The 14,385-nt window shown below is 37.4% G+C and overlaps 1 protein-coding gene and 1 non-coding gene across 6 annotated transcripts in view; both read left to right on the plus strand.

Annotated features, from left to right (window-relative positions):
• TEX14 (testis expressed 14, intercellular bridge forming factor) overlaps window positions 1-14,385 on the plus strand; it is a 148,855-nt gene that overhangs the window by 15,237 nt on the left and 119,233 nt on the right. For all 5 annotated transcript variants that reach the window (XM_074223600.1, XM_074223601.1, XM_074223597.1 and 2 more), the window contains exon 2: window positions 2,478-2,614. In XM_074223600.1, the coding sequence (XP_074079701.1) occupies window positions 2,479-2,614 (136 nt within the window). In that variant the 5' untranslated portion in view covers window position 2,478. The remainder of the gene's footprint in view (window positions 1-2,477; window positions 2,615-14,385) is intronic.
• LOC141515813 (small nucleolar RNA U3) lies at window positions 10,566-10,782 on the plus strand. The gene has a single exon (XR_012476551.1). It is a non-coding gene; the product is annotated as a small nucleolar RNA U3 (small nucleolar RNA).

A 14,385-nucleotide genomic window follows, 5' to 3' on the forward strand; every position in this document is an offset into this window, starting at 1 on the left:
CAAGTAAATGTCCTTCAATTGGGGAATGGCTTAGCAAACTGTGGTATATGTATGTCATGGAACACTATTGTTTATTAGAAACCAGGAGGGATGGGATTTCAGGGAAGCCTGGAGGGATTTGCATGAACTGATGCTGAGTGAGATGAGCAGAACCAGAAAAACACTGTATACCCCAACAGTAACTTGGGGGTGATGATCAACCTTGAAGGCTCATTCCATCAGTGCAACAGTCAGGAACAATTTTGGGCTAACTGCAAAGGAGAGTGCCATCTGTATCCAAATAAGGAGCTGTGGAATTTAAACAAAGTGCAAGGACTATTCCCTTTAATTTAGGGAAAAAAACCCAGATATCTTATTGTCTGATCTTGTTACCTCTGAGACTTCTCTTCTTTAAGTATATGATTTCTCTCTCATCACACCCAAATTGGGTCAAGGTACAACATTGAAACAAAATAAAGACTGACAGAGTGCTTTCCGTGGGGGGGTGGGGGGAGGGAAGCAAGATTGGGGGGAAAATTGTAAAACTCAAATAATATCTTTAATAAAAATAAATTCAAAAAAAAGGAAAAAAAAACAAAAAAAACCCTGTGGTATATGTATGTCATGGAACACTATTGTGTTCTATTAGAAACCAGGAGGTATGGGAATTCAGGGAAGCCTGGAGAGATTTTCATGAACTCATGCTGAGTGAGTGGAGCAGAACTAGAAAAACACTGTACAACCTAACAGCAACATGGGAGTAATGATCCACCTTGATGAACTTGCTCAATCCATCAGTGCAACAATCAGGGACAATTTGGGGCTCTCTGCAATGGAGAATACCATCTGTATCCAGAAAAACAACTGTGGAGTTTGAACAAAAACCAAGGACTATTACCTTAAATTTAGAAAAGAAACCTGATATCTTATTGTCTTATCTTACTATTTCTTATACTTTATGTTTCTTCCTTAAGGATATGAGTTCTCTATGATCACATTCAACTGGGATCAGTGTATACTATGAAAACAATGTAAAAACTGACATTGCCTTCTGTGGGGAGTGGGGGGGAGGGAAGTAGGATTGGGGAGAATTTGTAAAAAAATAAATAAAATTTTTAATAAAAAAATAAAAGCAAATATGCAAATCATTATGAAACCTTCTACTGAAGGTATAGATTGCAGAGGCAACCAAAATTTAACAATGGAAAGATGACATTGTTTAATGTCTTTTTTCAAGGTTAAACAGGATTTGAGAGAGGAAATTCTATGGAGTTTAAGTTCAGATAATAACCAGCACCATTTCAATCTGAAAAGCTACATGTAGTAAAGTGATGATTTTTTAAATATTAGATTCATACTGTGTAGCTTTCACCACTTGTAATTCAACAAACATAAACTGCCAACAATTCTTACACATATTAAATAAAAATAGCTAAAATAAATTAAAAATAAAAAGCCTTTATCTTTGTCCTTTGGAATATTGCATTCTGAGCTGATCTCTCCTTTATAGTGGTAGCTAGCAAATCTTCTGTAGGACTAAATTTTGTTCTGTGGTACTGGAACTCCAGTGGACAACTATGGTCTCCAGCCCCTCTCTGCATCAGAGTACTTAGGGGCAGAAGAACAGAAGTGTAGTCTTGCCTATGGTCTTCCCTTTTTCCTCTTCCTCGGCTCCATTTGCACAGTAAAAGGTTCTGTAACTCCATACAGAGTCAAATTAACATAGTTGCAAGTTCACCCCTTTCTTGGTCTTTCCTTTTTCTGGTAAATAGCTACAGTCCTCATCTTTATACTAAAAAACTTCTTTGATCCTTCTAATTGAATCCTTTCTTTGTCACCCTTAGCACTCTTTTATCTCCCCTCTTCCAATTTGGACTGGAGAAGGATTTACCAAATACACTTGGTCTGGTACCCTTCTCATTTGTATGAGTTATGTATGAGACCTAGACTGTGCTGCTTCTTCTACCCTATTTTTTTCAGTTCTTGATCTAAGTTTGTTAGTTTGACCTAGGTCTGTGACCCAATATTATGGCATTTCTTGTTTTATTTGCAGCTTATTGATGAGCTTCTAGGATATGGGTAGGTAGGTTTCTCAAAACTCTGATCTTTTCAGTTTTTGTTTAATTCTGAAAGCCTTTCAAATCTTTGTAGGACTTGGAAGAGCATTAGAGAATTCAGGATCAACTCTGACATAATTAAATATCAAAAGAGAACTTTAGGGGAAAACTAAATACTCATTTTCTAGTAATTAAATTAATGGAATTGTATCTTTTTATAACTAGAACTTTTTCTTCTTTTACCTAATGTTTTTAAAATAAAATTTTATTGCTACATTTTCTTTTTATAACTTCTAAATTTTTTTATAGTATGATCTTTAAATTTAGCCCTTTCCCCTGATATTGGGAAATGCATGTCATTAATAAATTAATAATAAATAAATTAACTCATTCTTTTTCTGATATATTAAAATTTTGTTTCTTGTCTGTGTTTGTGAATAGGATGTCACGAGCTGTTCAACTTCCAATCCCTTGCCCTGTACAACTTGGTTCATTAAGGAATGACTCTCTGGAAGCTCAGTTCCATGAATATGTCAAACAAGGAAACTATGTTAAAGTGAAAAAAATTCTGAAGAAAGGTAAGCCCAAAATAGAGTTTTTAATAAGCAGCATTTAGAATTTCAAGAGAGAGAGAGAGAGAGAGAGAGAGAGAGAGGGATGGATATTCTATGTGCTAAGAAAGTTCTGAAATGGAAATTTTGATAAAATCTGATGGATGGATACTTCTTTTTAGACTATCAATAGAAGTTTTTTAAGAGATAAACTAAAAATTGTTTTTAATTGAGGCTTTGCTAAGTGTGGCAAGCCTATCAACATTTTGCTTTAAAAGAATTCTTTTAAAAGGGGATACATGTTCATCTAAAGAATATTTTACATTGGAAAGAGTATTGGATTCAGAGTAAGGACCCTGAGTTCAGATTTCAGTTGTTGCCACTTTTAATATATCTGTTGACCTTATCAAGTGACTATGGACTTTTCTGGACTTCAGTTTCCTCATTTGTATGAGAGAACTGGACTTGATGACCTCTAGGGTCCCCTTCAACTCTGAAAATATGAAAATTACTTAAAGAAATAAATCATACTATAATTAATTACCAAGGCATTTCAATTCTAATATAGCCTTGTCTTAGAGAATTCTGTAGTGATATAAAAGTTTTAAAATCACAAAGATAATAAAATATGCACATGAGCTTATATTGTGACATTTTACCCCACTGTATTCATTGACAGATGGCCCTTGGTCTAGTACCCTTCTTTGTATGAGTTAAGTGTGAGAGCTAGTTGCTGCTTTTACCCTATTTTTGTCTGGTTTTGATCAAAGTTTATCAGTTTGACCTAGGTCTATAACCCCAAATTATGGTTTCCTGTTTTTATTTGTAGCTACTTAACTTTAGTACTTCAAAAGTGACTCTTGGTGTGGCTAGGTGGCGCAGTGGATAAAGCACTGGCCCTGGAGTCAGGAGTACCTGGGGTTCAAATCCATTCTCAGACACTTAATAATTACCTAGCTGTGTGGCCTTGGGCAAGCCACTTAACTCCATTTGCCTTGCAAAAACCTAAAAAAAAAAAAAAGTGACTCTTTCAACTTATTTATTGATGAGCTGCTAGGATATGAGTAGGTAGATATTTGGATTGAGGCAATCATATGACTATTTTTTATTAATGATGGTTCTTTTCCCTGGAGAGGGGGAAGAAAAACCAAAACATAAATTGCACTTTTTGCTTTGCTTTAATTTCAGGGGGAAAAAAAGATTGACTTTTTTTCCCTTTTGTATAAGTAGTGTGGTTTCATAGATACAGCATTTAGAGATGAGATGACCTGGATTCCCTTCCATCTAGACCTTTATTAACTTTATCGTTTAAGTTATCTTCTGTAAGGAACCCCTCTAATTTGCAGGTTTGTTTTTTGTTTTTTTTTAGTTTTTGTAAGGGAACGAGGTTAAGTGGCTTTCCCAAGGCCACACAGCTAGGTAATTATTAAGTGTCTGAGGCCGGATTTGAACTCAGGTACTCCTGACTTCAGGGCCAGTGCTCTATCCACTATGCCACCTAGTTGCCCCAAGGTTTAGTTTTTTTAGTCTTCCTGAAGATCAGTAATGATAGATTAACTAAAATTTTCTCTCAGAGGTATGAAAAGCATGAAAAATTAGACAAAATCAGTCAGTAAGCATTTTTTAAGCTTTTTGTTATACCCCAGATATTTTGCTAGGTATACAAAGGCAAAAATGAAAAAGATAGGACATAATATGAGGAGGAAGAAAATAGCAACTAGGGGATCAGAAAATGCTTTATGGAAAAGAGCACTTACCTGAGTCTTGAAGAAAGTTAGGAATTCTAACATAAAGAGGGGAGAAAGGATTGCATTTGAAGCATGAGGAGGAGGAGAAGGAAGAAGGAGAGGGAGAGGAAGGAGGAGGGGAGGAAGAAGAAAAGGAAGAGCAGGAGGAGGGGAAGAGAAGGAGGAGTAATGTCACATGCCAATGAAAATTCAAGAGATATAATTTCTGGGTATTTAATAATCAATTTTATTAATTATGGATAGCAGGTAATTCATAAAATGGTCATTTAGGCTTTCTCTTCAAAACCAAGAAACTATGGAGGCCGATCAACACTTATTGCCCTTGGAAAAATGGGTATTCCCTACAATTGGATACCAACTCTGATTGGTTAACAATTATTGAGGGAATGAATATTATAATTAGAATTGGGTTTCTTCTCATGAGAAACTGGGGGACCAGAGTTACTTTGATTATGTCATTCTTACTCATTTCTACCCAAGCATGCCTGAGTAAAACACAATGACCCAAAATTGATCTAGATTAGATTCTCTTTGTAAAACTTTTGAGTTGGGCCCCACCCAACTCCTGCCTCTAATTCTCCCTTTCTCCCTCTAGCATTGGGCAGTCTCATTTATCAGCAGAGACTGATTGTATAGTCTAAGAAGGTTTATTTGTGAATGAGGAAATATAAAAGGAAAACCTTAAACTCAATAATCATTTCTCTCTTCACCTAGTACAGAGCATGAAGATAAGAGAAGGGGTACTATATATGAGAAACAGTTAAAATGTTAGTTTGTATGTGAATGAAAAGGAACTATATGTTATAAGTCTGGACAAGAAGGAAAGACTTTAAAATAGTGTGCCTGTATTCAAGGAAATAGGGAGTGGTAGGGCTAGAATCATAGGTTTAGAGCTGGAAGGAATCTAAGAGTAACATTTATTCTAATTCCCTTATTTTATAGATGAGGAGCTGAAGTCTATAGAATTTAAGTGACTTGCCCCGAGTCACCTAGTTATTAAATATATGAGTTGGAATTTGACCCCAGGTTCAATGACACCAAACCCAGGACTTTATCTACTATATCATATTGATTCTGTTCATGGGATAACCATCTGACATTATTTCTATCTGTGACATGACTGTTCAAACTGCCCTTTGATCTTCTTAAAATTGTGTCTTGATATTCACAATAGTTTAACAAGGATTATAGGCATTACAAACCCCATTTACAGATGAAGGAAATAAACTCAGAAATAGTAAATATGAAAAACATAATTCAAATCAAGAGTCTCCAAGTCTTAGATCTTTCCATTTCATCCGTTAGTTTTTAAATTTAATTTTTAAACCCCCCCAACTACGTACAAAAACAAGTTTCAACATTTACTTTGAATACCTTGAGTTCCAAATTCTTTCCCTTCCTCCCACCCTATCCCCTCCATTGAGAAAGTAAATTATTTGGTGTAGGTTAAAAATGTGTTTCCATGAAGAACATTAACCACAATAGTCATATGGTAAAAAAAAAAAAGTAAGCCCCTCCCCCACCAAAGAAAGAGAAACCTCAAGAAAAATAAGGTTGAGGGAGGAAAAAAGTATACTTCCTTCTGTATTCAGACACTTATCAGCTCTATCTTTTTGATAGCATTCTTTACCATAAATCCATCCAGAGAAATTGCTTTAACATTTTAATTTTCCCATAGTTGTTACTGATGGCTGTATTTTCCTCAATCCTATCCCCCCACCCCCATTTATTCTTTTCTCTCTTCCTTTCACCCTGTCCCTCCTCAAAAGTGTTGCATCTGACTACCCTCTCACACAATCTTCCCTCTCTTCTATCACCTACACACTCCTCCCCTCCTCCTGTCCCGTTTCTCATATCCCTTTCCTTTCCTATTTTCCTAGGGTAAGATAGATTTCTATACTAAATTGATTTGTCTATGTTATTCCCTTTTTGAGTCACTTCTGATGAGAGTAAGGCTCCCTCACTCCCTCTCACCTTTACCCTCTTCCATTCCACTGTAAAAACTTTTTCTTGCCTCTTTTTTATGTGAAATAAATTACCCCATTTCTACCTCTCCTTTCCCTTTTCCCAGTACATTCTTTCTTCCCCATCAACTCCATCTTTTTTAATATCTTATACCTTAAAATTCATCTCCCTCTTTTGCCTTGTCTATATATGCTCCTTCTGACTGCTTTAATAAATGAGAAGGTTCATATGAGTTATCAGTATCATCTTCCCATGTAGAAATACAAATAGTTCAATATCATTAAATCCCTCATGATTTGCCCTTCCTGTTCACCCTCCCTATGTTTTTTTACCTTAGTCCTGTACTTGAAGATCAGACTTTCTATTTATCTCTGGTCATTTCATCAGGAAAATTTGAAAGTTCTCTATTTCAGTGATTTCCATCTTTTTCCCTAAAAGAATATGTTCACTTTTGCTGGGTAGTTGATTCTTAGTTTTAATCCAAGCTCTTTTACTTTCCAGAATATCATATTCCAAGCTCTACAAGCCCTCAATGTAGAACCTTCTAAATCTTGTGTTATCCTGACTGCAGCTCCCCAGAATTTGAATTGTTTCTTTCTGGCTGACTTGGCTATAATATTCCTGGTAGTTTTTATTTGGGGAGCTCTTTCAGGAGGTGTTTGGTGGATTCTTTCAATTTCTGTTTTATCCTCCGCTTCAAGGATATCAGAGGAGTTTTCCTGGAAAATTTCTTGAAAAATGAAGTCTAGGCTTTTTTTTTTTTGGTCATGACTTTCAGATAGTCTAATAATTTTTAAATTATTTCTCCTAGTTAGGAAATAATTTTGAAATTATCTCTCCTGGATATTTTTGTTTGTTTGTTTGTTTGTTTTTGTTTTTTAGGATTTTGCAAGGCAAATGGGGTTAAGTGGCTTGCCCAAGGCCTCACAGCTAGGTAATTATTAAGTGTCTGAGACCAGATTTGAACCCATGTACTCCTGACTCCAAGGCCGGTGCTTTATCCACTACACCACCTAGCCGCCCCTCTCCTGGATATTTCTTATCCAGGAGATATTTCACATTTTCTTCTAGTTTTTCATTCTTTTGCTTTTGTTTTAGTTTCTTGATTTCTTATAAAGTCATCAGTTTCCCTTAGCTCCAGTCTACATTTTAAGGAATTATTTTCTTCAGAGAGCTTTTGTATCTCCTTTTCCATCTGGCCTATTCTGCTTTTTAAGGCATTCTTTCCTTTATTGGATTTTTGGACTGTTTTTTTCCATTTGACCCAAACTGGTTTTTAAGATGTTATGGTTTTTCAGTATTTTGTGGCATCTCTTTCACCAGGCTGCCGACTTAGTTTTCATGATTTTCTCACATTGCTTTCATTTCTCTTACCAATTTTTCCTCTACCTCCCTTACTTGCTTTTCAATGTCTTTCACAGCTCTCTTCCAAAGCCTGAGCCCATTTCCTATATCTCTTGGAGGCTTTGGATACAGAAGCTTCAATTTTATCATCTTCTGAGTATGTATTTTGATCCTCCATGAGACCAAAGTAATTTTCTATGGTCAAGTTCTTCTTTTTCTGCTGTTTTGCTCATTTCCTCAGTCTATGACTTGATTTTAACTATTTGTTAAGGTGAAGTAATTTTCTAGGGTAGAAAATAACTTTCCCAAGCTTTTTAGGGTTTTTGCAGCTGTTTTCAAGGATCCCCCATTCCTTCAAGGTCTTATGAGAGACTCTGACTCTCCTGGCCTGTGCTTTGGTCTGTGGATGACCACAAGCATTCCCCTCTGCCCAGGAGCTGTGAGGAATGTTGCTGCTCTGCCAGAGGCAGGAAGTTCTTTTGTGCTTCTGCTCCTCCTCCTGGAATTGTGACCTGGATCTGAGTTTGGATGAAGCAAGAGATTCCTACCCAAGGGATAGATAGCAAAGAGATCTCTGCAATCGCCCCCTATCCCCTTTCCAGAAGCAGCTACCTGATGGCTCCCTGCTGGATGGCTCCCCAGTTCTGCTTCTGGTTCCTGGAGCTGGGTCTGTCTGTGCTGGACTGAGCTCTACTCTCACTCTGGTGCAGCAGAGTTTTCTTGCTTGACCTTCCAAGTTGTCCTTGGCAGTCCCTGGGTTGAGAGGTCTTGAAACCACCGTTTCGTCCAAGGACCCCCAAGGTCTGTTCCTGGATGGCTGGAGCCAGTTTACTCCAGCGAGATCAGGGTTTTGTTGCATTTTATGTGTCCTCATAAAAACTGAGAGTTCTTGAAAGTGAAAAACTCACAGTAGCCATGAAGTTGGAAAAAGCTCCAGAGAGACTAGAAAAGGATAAATAACAAAAGTTCAGGTGAGGTGCCTGAGGGGGGAAAGTGAAAGGAAAGCAGTTGTGTTTAGGCTTGAGGAGAAAAAAAGAAAAAATAAACAAAAAAGTTGGCTGGACATAGGCTCTAGTGAGTGCAGCACTATGAGAGGAGTTTAGGCCAGACTTTTATATGTAGTCTTGCCCACTCCTTGGTCATAGGAGGATCAGGAGAATAACAGCAGAAGAGGAAGTCCCTTCCCTTTTCTATGTGACTGAGGACACGTAAAAGCTGGAAGATGGAGAAGGGGGGGAAATGAGCTGAGATTGCTCTTATGTTGGCGAATTTATCAAAGGCAATATACCTCTGAATAAGGCCTATGCAGCCTGCTGACTAGTGCAAATAACATTTTCTTAATATTGAAACTAGACGAATATTTGTCTTTCTACAATTATATTCGTTTTTAAATATTTTGTTTTCCAATTATATAAAATGGTAGTTTCTTCCCATCATTTTCTGTAAGGTTTTGAATTTTGCAATCTTTTCCTCTACCCTCTTCCCCTCCCCCATCCTCCCACAGAAGGCAGTCTGGTAATTTTTTCATTGTTTCCATGTATACATTGATAGAAATTGAATGTGTTGGGAGAGAAATCATATCTTTAAGGAGAAAATAAAATATTAGAGATAGCAAAACACTTATAAAAAAAATTGAAGGTAATAGACTTTGTACTTTGTCTAAACTCCATAGTTATTTCTCTGGGTACAGATAGTATTCTCCATCCCAAGTGCTCTAAAATTGTCCCTGATTATTGCATTGATGGATTCAGCATATTCTCATTTTGCCATTAGGGTGTACAGTGTTCTGATTCTGCTTATTTCGCTCATTATCAGTTTATGCAAATCCTTCCAGGATTCTCTGAATTCCCATCTCTCTTGGTTTCTAATAGAACAAGTTTTCCATAACATACATACACCACAATTTGTTCAACTATTCCCCATTTGATGGACATTCACTTGATTTCCAGTGTTTTGCTACACAAACAGGGCTACATGAATATTTTTGTACAAGTGATGTTTTACCCTTTTGCATAATCTCTTCAGGGTATAGACCCAGTGGTGGTATTGCTGGATCAAAGGGTATGTGCATTTTTATTGCCTTTTGGTCATAATTCCAGATCGCTCTCCAGAAAGGTTGAATGAGTTTACAGCTCCACCAACAATGTATTAGTGTCTCAGATTTCCCACATGCCTTCCAATATTGATCATCTACAATTACATTATTTCCATCATGTCTCTACCCCCCCCCCCCCCCCCCCATCTTCACCCTTGCCTTTTAGAATCTTCCCTCTGGATTGAAGGTGCCACCTTCTAAGGAAAGGCATTTTTCCTCATTTTTCTATTTGTTATTTTGCGTATTCTCCCCTAGCACATAGCAGATCCTAACCCAGGGTGGCATAAAGGCTTGTGGAATTAAACTCTTGGTCTCGGTTTTGTTACCACATTTTGGAGGTAGATTAGATCCTCCCAAAAGTACCTTTGGAGCCCCCACAGAGTTACATCATCTGGCGGCTCTCATCCAGAGGCTGTCCTTCACTAATAACCTTTCCAGGTGTTTTTTGTGTGTGTGTGTGGGGGGGGGGGGCGTTCTATCAGGTTTGGCCCAAACTCAGTCCCGGGAAGATCCTAGAGTGATGGTCCTCCCACCTTTGACCTCCTGTCTCCCTCTGACCATTGTTCCGGGCTAAAGAGTAGCTGCCGCCTATGATTGGCTGTCTGGAGCCAACATGCTAATTAGCAGTCGTGGACTTTCGGGATTCCTTCCGACCGATCCTGACTGAGGGAACGGAGCTGTGTAGGGCTTGCTGGTTTACGCGCTGGTTGGGGAGAGGTAGTGCCTGGCGTCGGTCTGGGGTGGGAGTCGGGAGGTGTGGACTAGTCGCCGTGAGCTAACAGTGAGGCAGTTCGACTGTAGCGAGTGCGCCGAGGCGCTGTCGGGCAAGACTATACTTTCAGGGATCATTTCTATAGTTTGTTACTAGAGAATTGTGGCTGAAAGTGTGTCATGGAGGTAACCACGAGGAGGAGCTGTGGCATTCTCTTCTGAGCGTGAAGCCGGCTTGTGGTGCTGCTTGGCAGCAGCTGCCGCCTGCCATTGATGATCGTTCTTCCCTTCCTTCGGGTCGGGTGAGAGGGAGAGAATGCAGGCTGAGTGGTCCTCGTTTTTCATGTTTTTGTTCTAAAGAAAATGAAAAATGCTTTTAAGTTTTATTTCCCTTTTTTTGCTTTTTAAGTGTTTTTTTTTATGGTTTTAACTTTCTTTGTTTAACAAATTTGGATTGTCTTAGGTAATTTTAAGTCACTCATTAGGTAATTTTAAGTCACTCATTTTTTAAGTCGTGTGTGTTACTCAGTGATTCCTCTTGTTGTTTTTCTTTAACGTTTTTACTCCTTTACCCATCTTTTAGTGTTAGGATTGCCAGTGGAACTATAACTATTTTGTTTTTTATCGGTTTTTATGTGGTTTCATTTCTGTCTCTATTATTTTTTTGGGGGGTATTTTCTTTTGTAAAGATCCTGGAATAGGAATGGTTTGATGCGTGCTTTTAAGTTTTTTCTACAAATGAAAAGCCAAACAAATTGGGTTGAGTTTAGGGTCATACAGATGGTAAGCGCCTGAGGCCGGATTTTATCTTGGAAAGAAAAGTTTTTTGGGTTGTAAGTGCAGTACTACAATGCCACTAATAATCCTGTTGTTTTAAAACTGTCCTGGCTTTTTAATAAAGAAAGCTTTATCCAATTCTTATTTCAATATTTTTGCCTAATTTAATGCTATAGCTAGAATTGTCTGTAATAATAGTAATGTTGAGCATTCTTTGTTCATTCCTGTTATTTTTTAGGAAAACTACCAGTGTTCCTGTACACTAGTGTTTTTTGGTTTGAGAAGTCGTGAGAGATAATACCATCATTTATAGAAAAGTTTGGAAGGAAAAGAATCTGCCAAAAACTAAGTCTGTAGCTTGTCTAGATGATCAAGATATATGCACTTTGCCTCATTGAGGACCTCACTTCATACTTTTCTTTTTTTCTTTCATATTCAGCATCACACTATTTTCTTTCTATTTACCTACACAGATGCTCATGGATCCCAGGTTGTTTACATTTAATTTACTTCACCTTTCATCTTCTCAAGATGTTTTTCCCATTTTCCTCTTCTTCCAACATTATTGTTTCCATTTTCTAAAGCATATTAACTTAGTTTCAAGATATAGTAGCTTGGATAACTTCAGATAACTTGTAGGACTCTTATTGGATTTTTAAATTTGTCATCATTTGTAACACCCACATTTTAGCAAACATGTAAACCTTGCAATCAACTTTATTTCACATTGACTCACAGTGCTTAAATCTTGAGGGGATCATGGAGATCATCTAATTTCAATCCTTTCATTTTTCAGATGAAGAAACTTAAGTACAGAAAAGGAATTGATTTGCTTAGGGTCAGACAAATAAGTCAGGATTTGAACTCAGGTGTGATGAGTTTCCACTTTAAATGGTACTCATTCCACAGTGGGGTAAGATTTGTTCATTTCTTTCTGCTTCTTTTGTATCTTGTCTATTGTCCATATAGTTTAAAAATTTTAGTGAATTTGTTTGTAATTTATATTTAAAGAAAATATTTTTTTAGAAATAGGAAGTTTCTCATTGGGACAAATGCCACTTAAATAAATTTCAGAAAGAAATTTTTATTCATTTCTGGAGGAACTGGCTGCAATCAATTACAGAGACTGAGGCAAAAGCAAAAGACCCAAGAATCATTTATCCTAACTGGATTCCCACCCTGAGGGCCCCCCACCCAAGTGATTCATGAGGAATGTGATCTTCACAATCTAGACACTGGAAAAAGAGCATATAATTCAAACAGAATCATCCCTTCAACCCTGGGAATTGAATGGACATCCAGACTAAAACAGATAAGATGGGGTCAGTTGACTCTTCACCAGTAATCCCAGAAATTGCTTTGTCAAGGGAGGAGGGGCACATAGTTCAACTGTTTTCTAATCTATAATAATCTATTGAAGAAATCTGAGACTTTATCCCACTCATCATTGGTTTGGGGGGTTTTTTGGTTTTTGTTTTTTTTTTTTTTTTTTTTTTTTTTTTTTTGGTTTTTGCAAGGCAAATGGGGTTAAGTGCCTTGCCCAAGGCCACATAGCTAGGTGCACTCATAATGATCATGATTTCACCCAGCATTGGGCTCCTTTTTAAACAGAAAGAGATTTATTACAGGGATTTATTTATATGTTGCTGAGCCTACTTCATTAAAGAAGCAATTTGAAACGATTCCTTATACCTTTTAAATGCCTTTGATTGGCTGTTATTTGCTAAGGTGTCATTGTGGATTGTGGAATGAAAGAATTTTAGGAAGCAGCAGATTTGTGGACTGAGAATATATGGGATTTTCATCTAATTGTAGGGACTTGAAAATTTTAACTGAAGACTATTCAGATCTTGAGGAATGGTTGCTGAGCTCCAAGGTCTGCTGATGTATTGTCCCCACTTCTAGTTTTGTACTTCTCTATAATTAGGTGTTCAATTTAGATTGGTTTAAGTGCTGAAGAACTGGGCTTCTAATGAAAGGGGTGCTGGACTTACTTTTTTTCCCACATGTTTTTACTCAATTAGTTCTCCAATTCCTCTCCTTCAGAGTGAGGGTGGAGTAGAAACAGTACTATGTACAATAAAATCAAATATGGGACAGGTAATTTATTCTTACACACAAAAGAAATGCTAAAAATAAGACTCAGAACATGGATATAACAGGATCCTGGGATGCTGATACTTCCAGCCTCCTCAGAACATAAAATAGTTTGTAAAACTACTAATTATGCATTTTACAATTTTCCCTTGAATCTGCACTGTCCAAACCATTGCTAATATCCTAAGTGCAGAGCAAGCTCTTTCCCAAACATCCTCATGAGAAGTGCTGGAGTAGTTGCCAAGCACTCCTTCCCTGCCATCAGCCTGTTTATACTCCAGTTCCTGTCACCCGTCACTTTTCTCATTAAACCCAAGCCCTCTTGGCTTCTTTGATTCAGAAGGACACCTCCAAGTCTGGACATGACCCTCTTGGGATAAGTACTTAACCATATTTCCCCATGTATAAGACATTTTTAAAATTTTGGGAATCTAAAAACTGTGATTGTCATACAGTGGTGGCAGATTTTTTTTTACTTGCATTTCCTGCTTTTTTGTGCTTGTCTTTGCGTTCATTATTGTATATTTTTTAACTTGCATTTCCTACTTTTTCGAATTTGTGTTTGTGCTCAAATTTTCATTTCTCCCCTTTTCCATTTTGTTTTGCATTTGTTACTAGTTTATTAGGTTACATTTTGCCTTGTTCTGCCCAGAAATGGCTCAAAAAAGATTTTCATACAGTGCTGAATTAAAGTTCAAAGTGTGATTCAGTTTGCAAAAGTGAATGGAAATTCATGTTTCTGAATATAAGTTTGGTACTCCTCAAAGTGAGAAAATAAGCAGAGACTAGCTATGGGAAGAAGAAACCCTACTGAAAACCCTTGGCAGAAGAAGGCCATGAGAGGTAAGTCAGTCAAATGGCCTGATTTAGAGAGGGAATTGAAGAGAGGGATTGAAGAGCAAAGGGCAATTGGAATTCCTGTGTAAAAATAAAGATGGCTCAGCATGAGGTCAGAAGAATTGCTGATGAAAAAGAAGTGACTGATTTCAAAGGAGGACACAGGGCAGCTAGGTGGCACAAATAGATAGAGAACAGGCCCTGGAGTCAGGAGGATCTGCTTT

Source organism: Macrotis lagotis, chromosome 2, assembly GCF_037893015.1.
Source record: "Macrotis lagotis isolate mMagLag1 chromosome 2, bilby.v1.9.chrom.fasta, whole genome shotgun sequence".
NCBI lineage: Eukaryota > Metazoa > Chordata > Mammalia > Peramelemorphia > Peramelidae > Macrotis > Macrotis lagotis.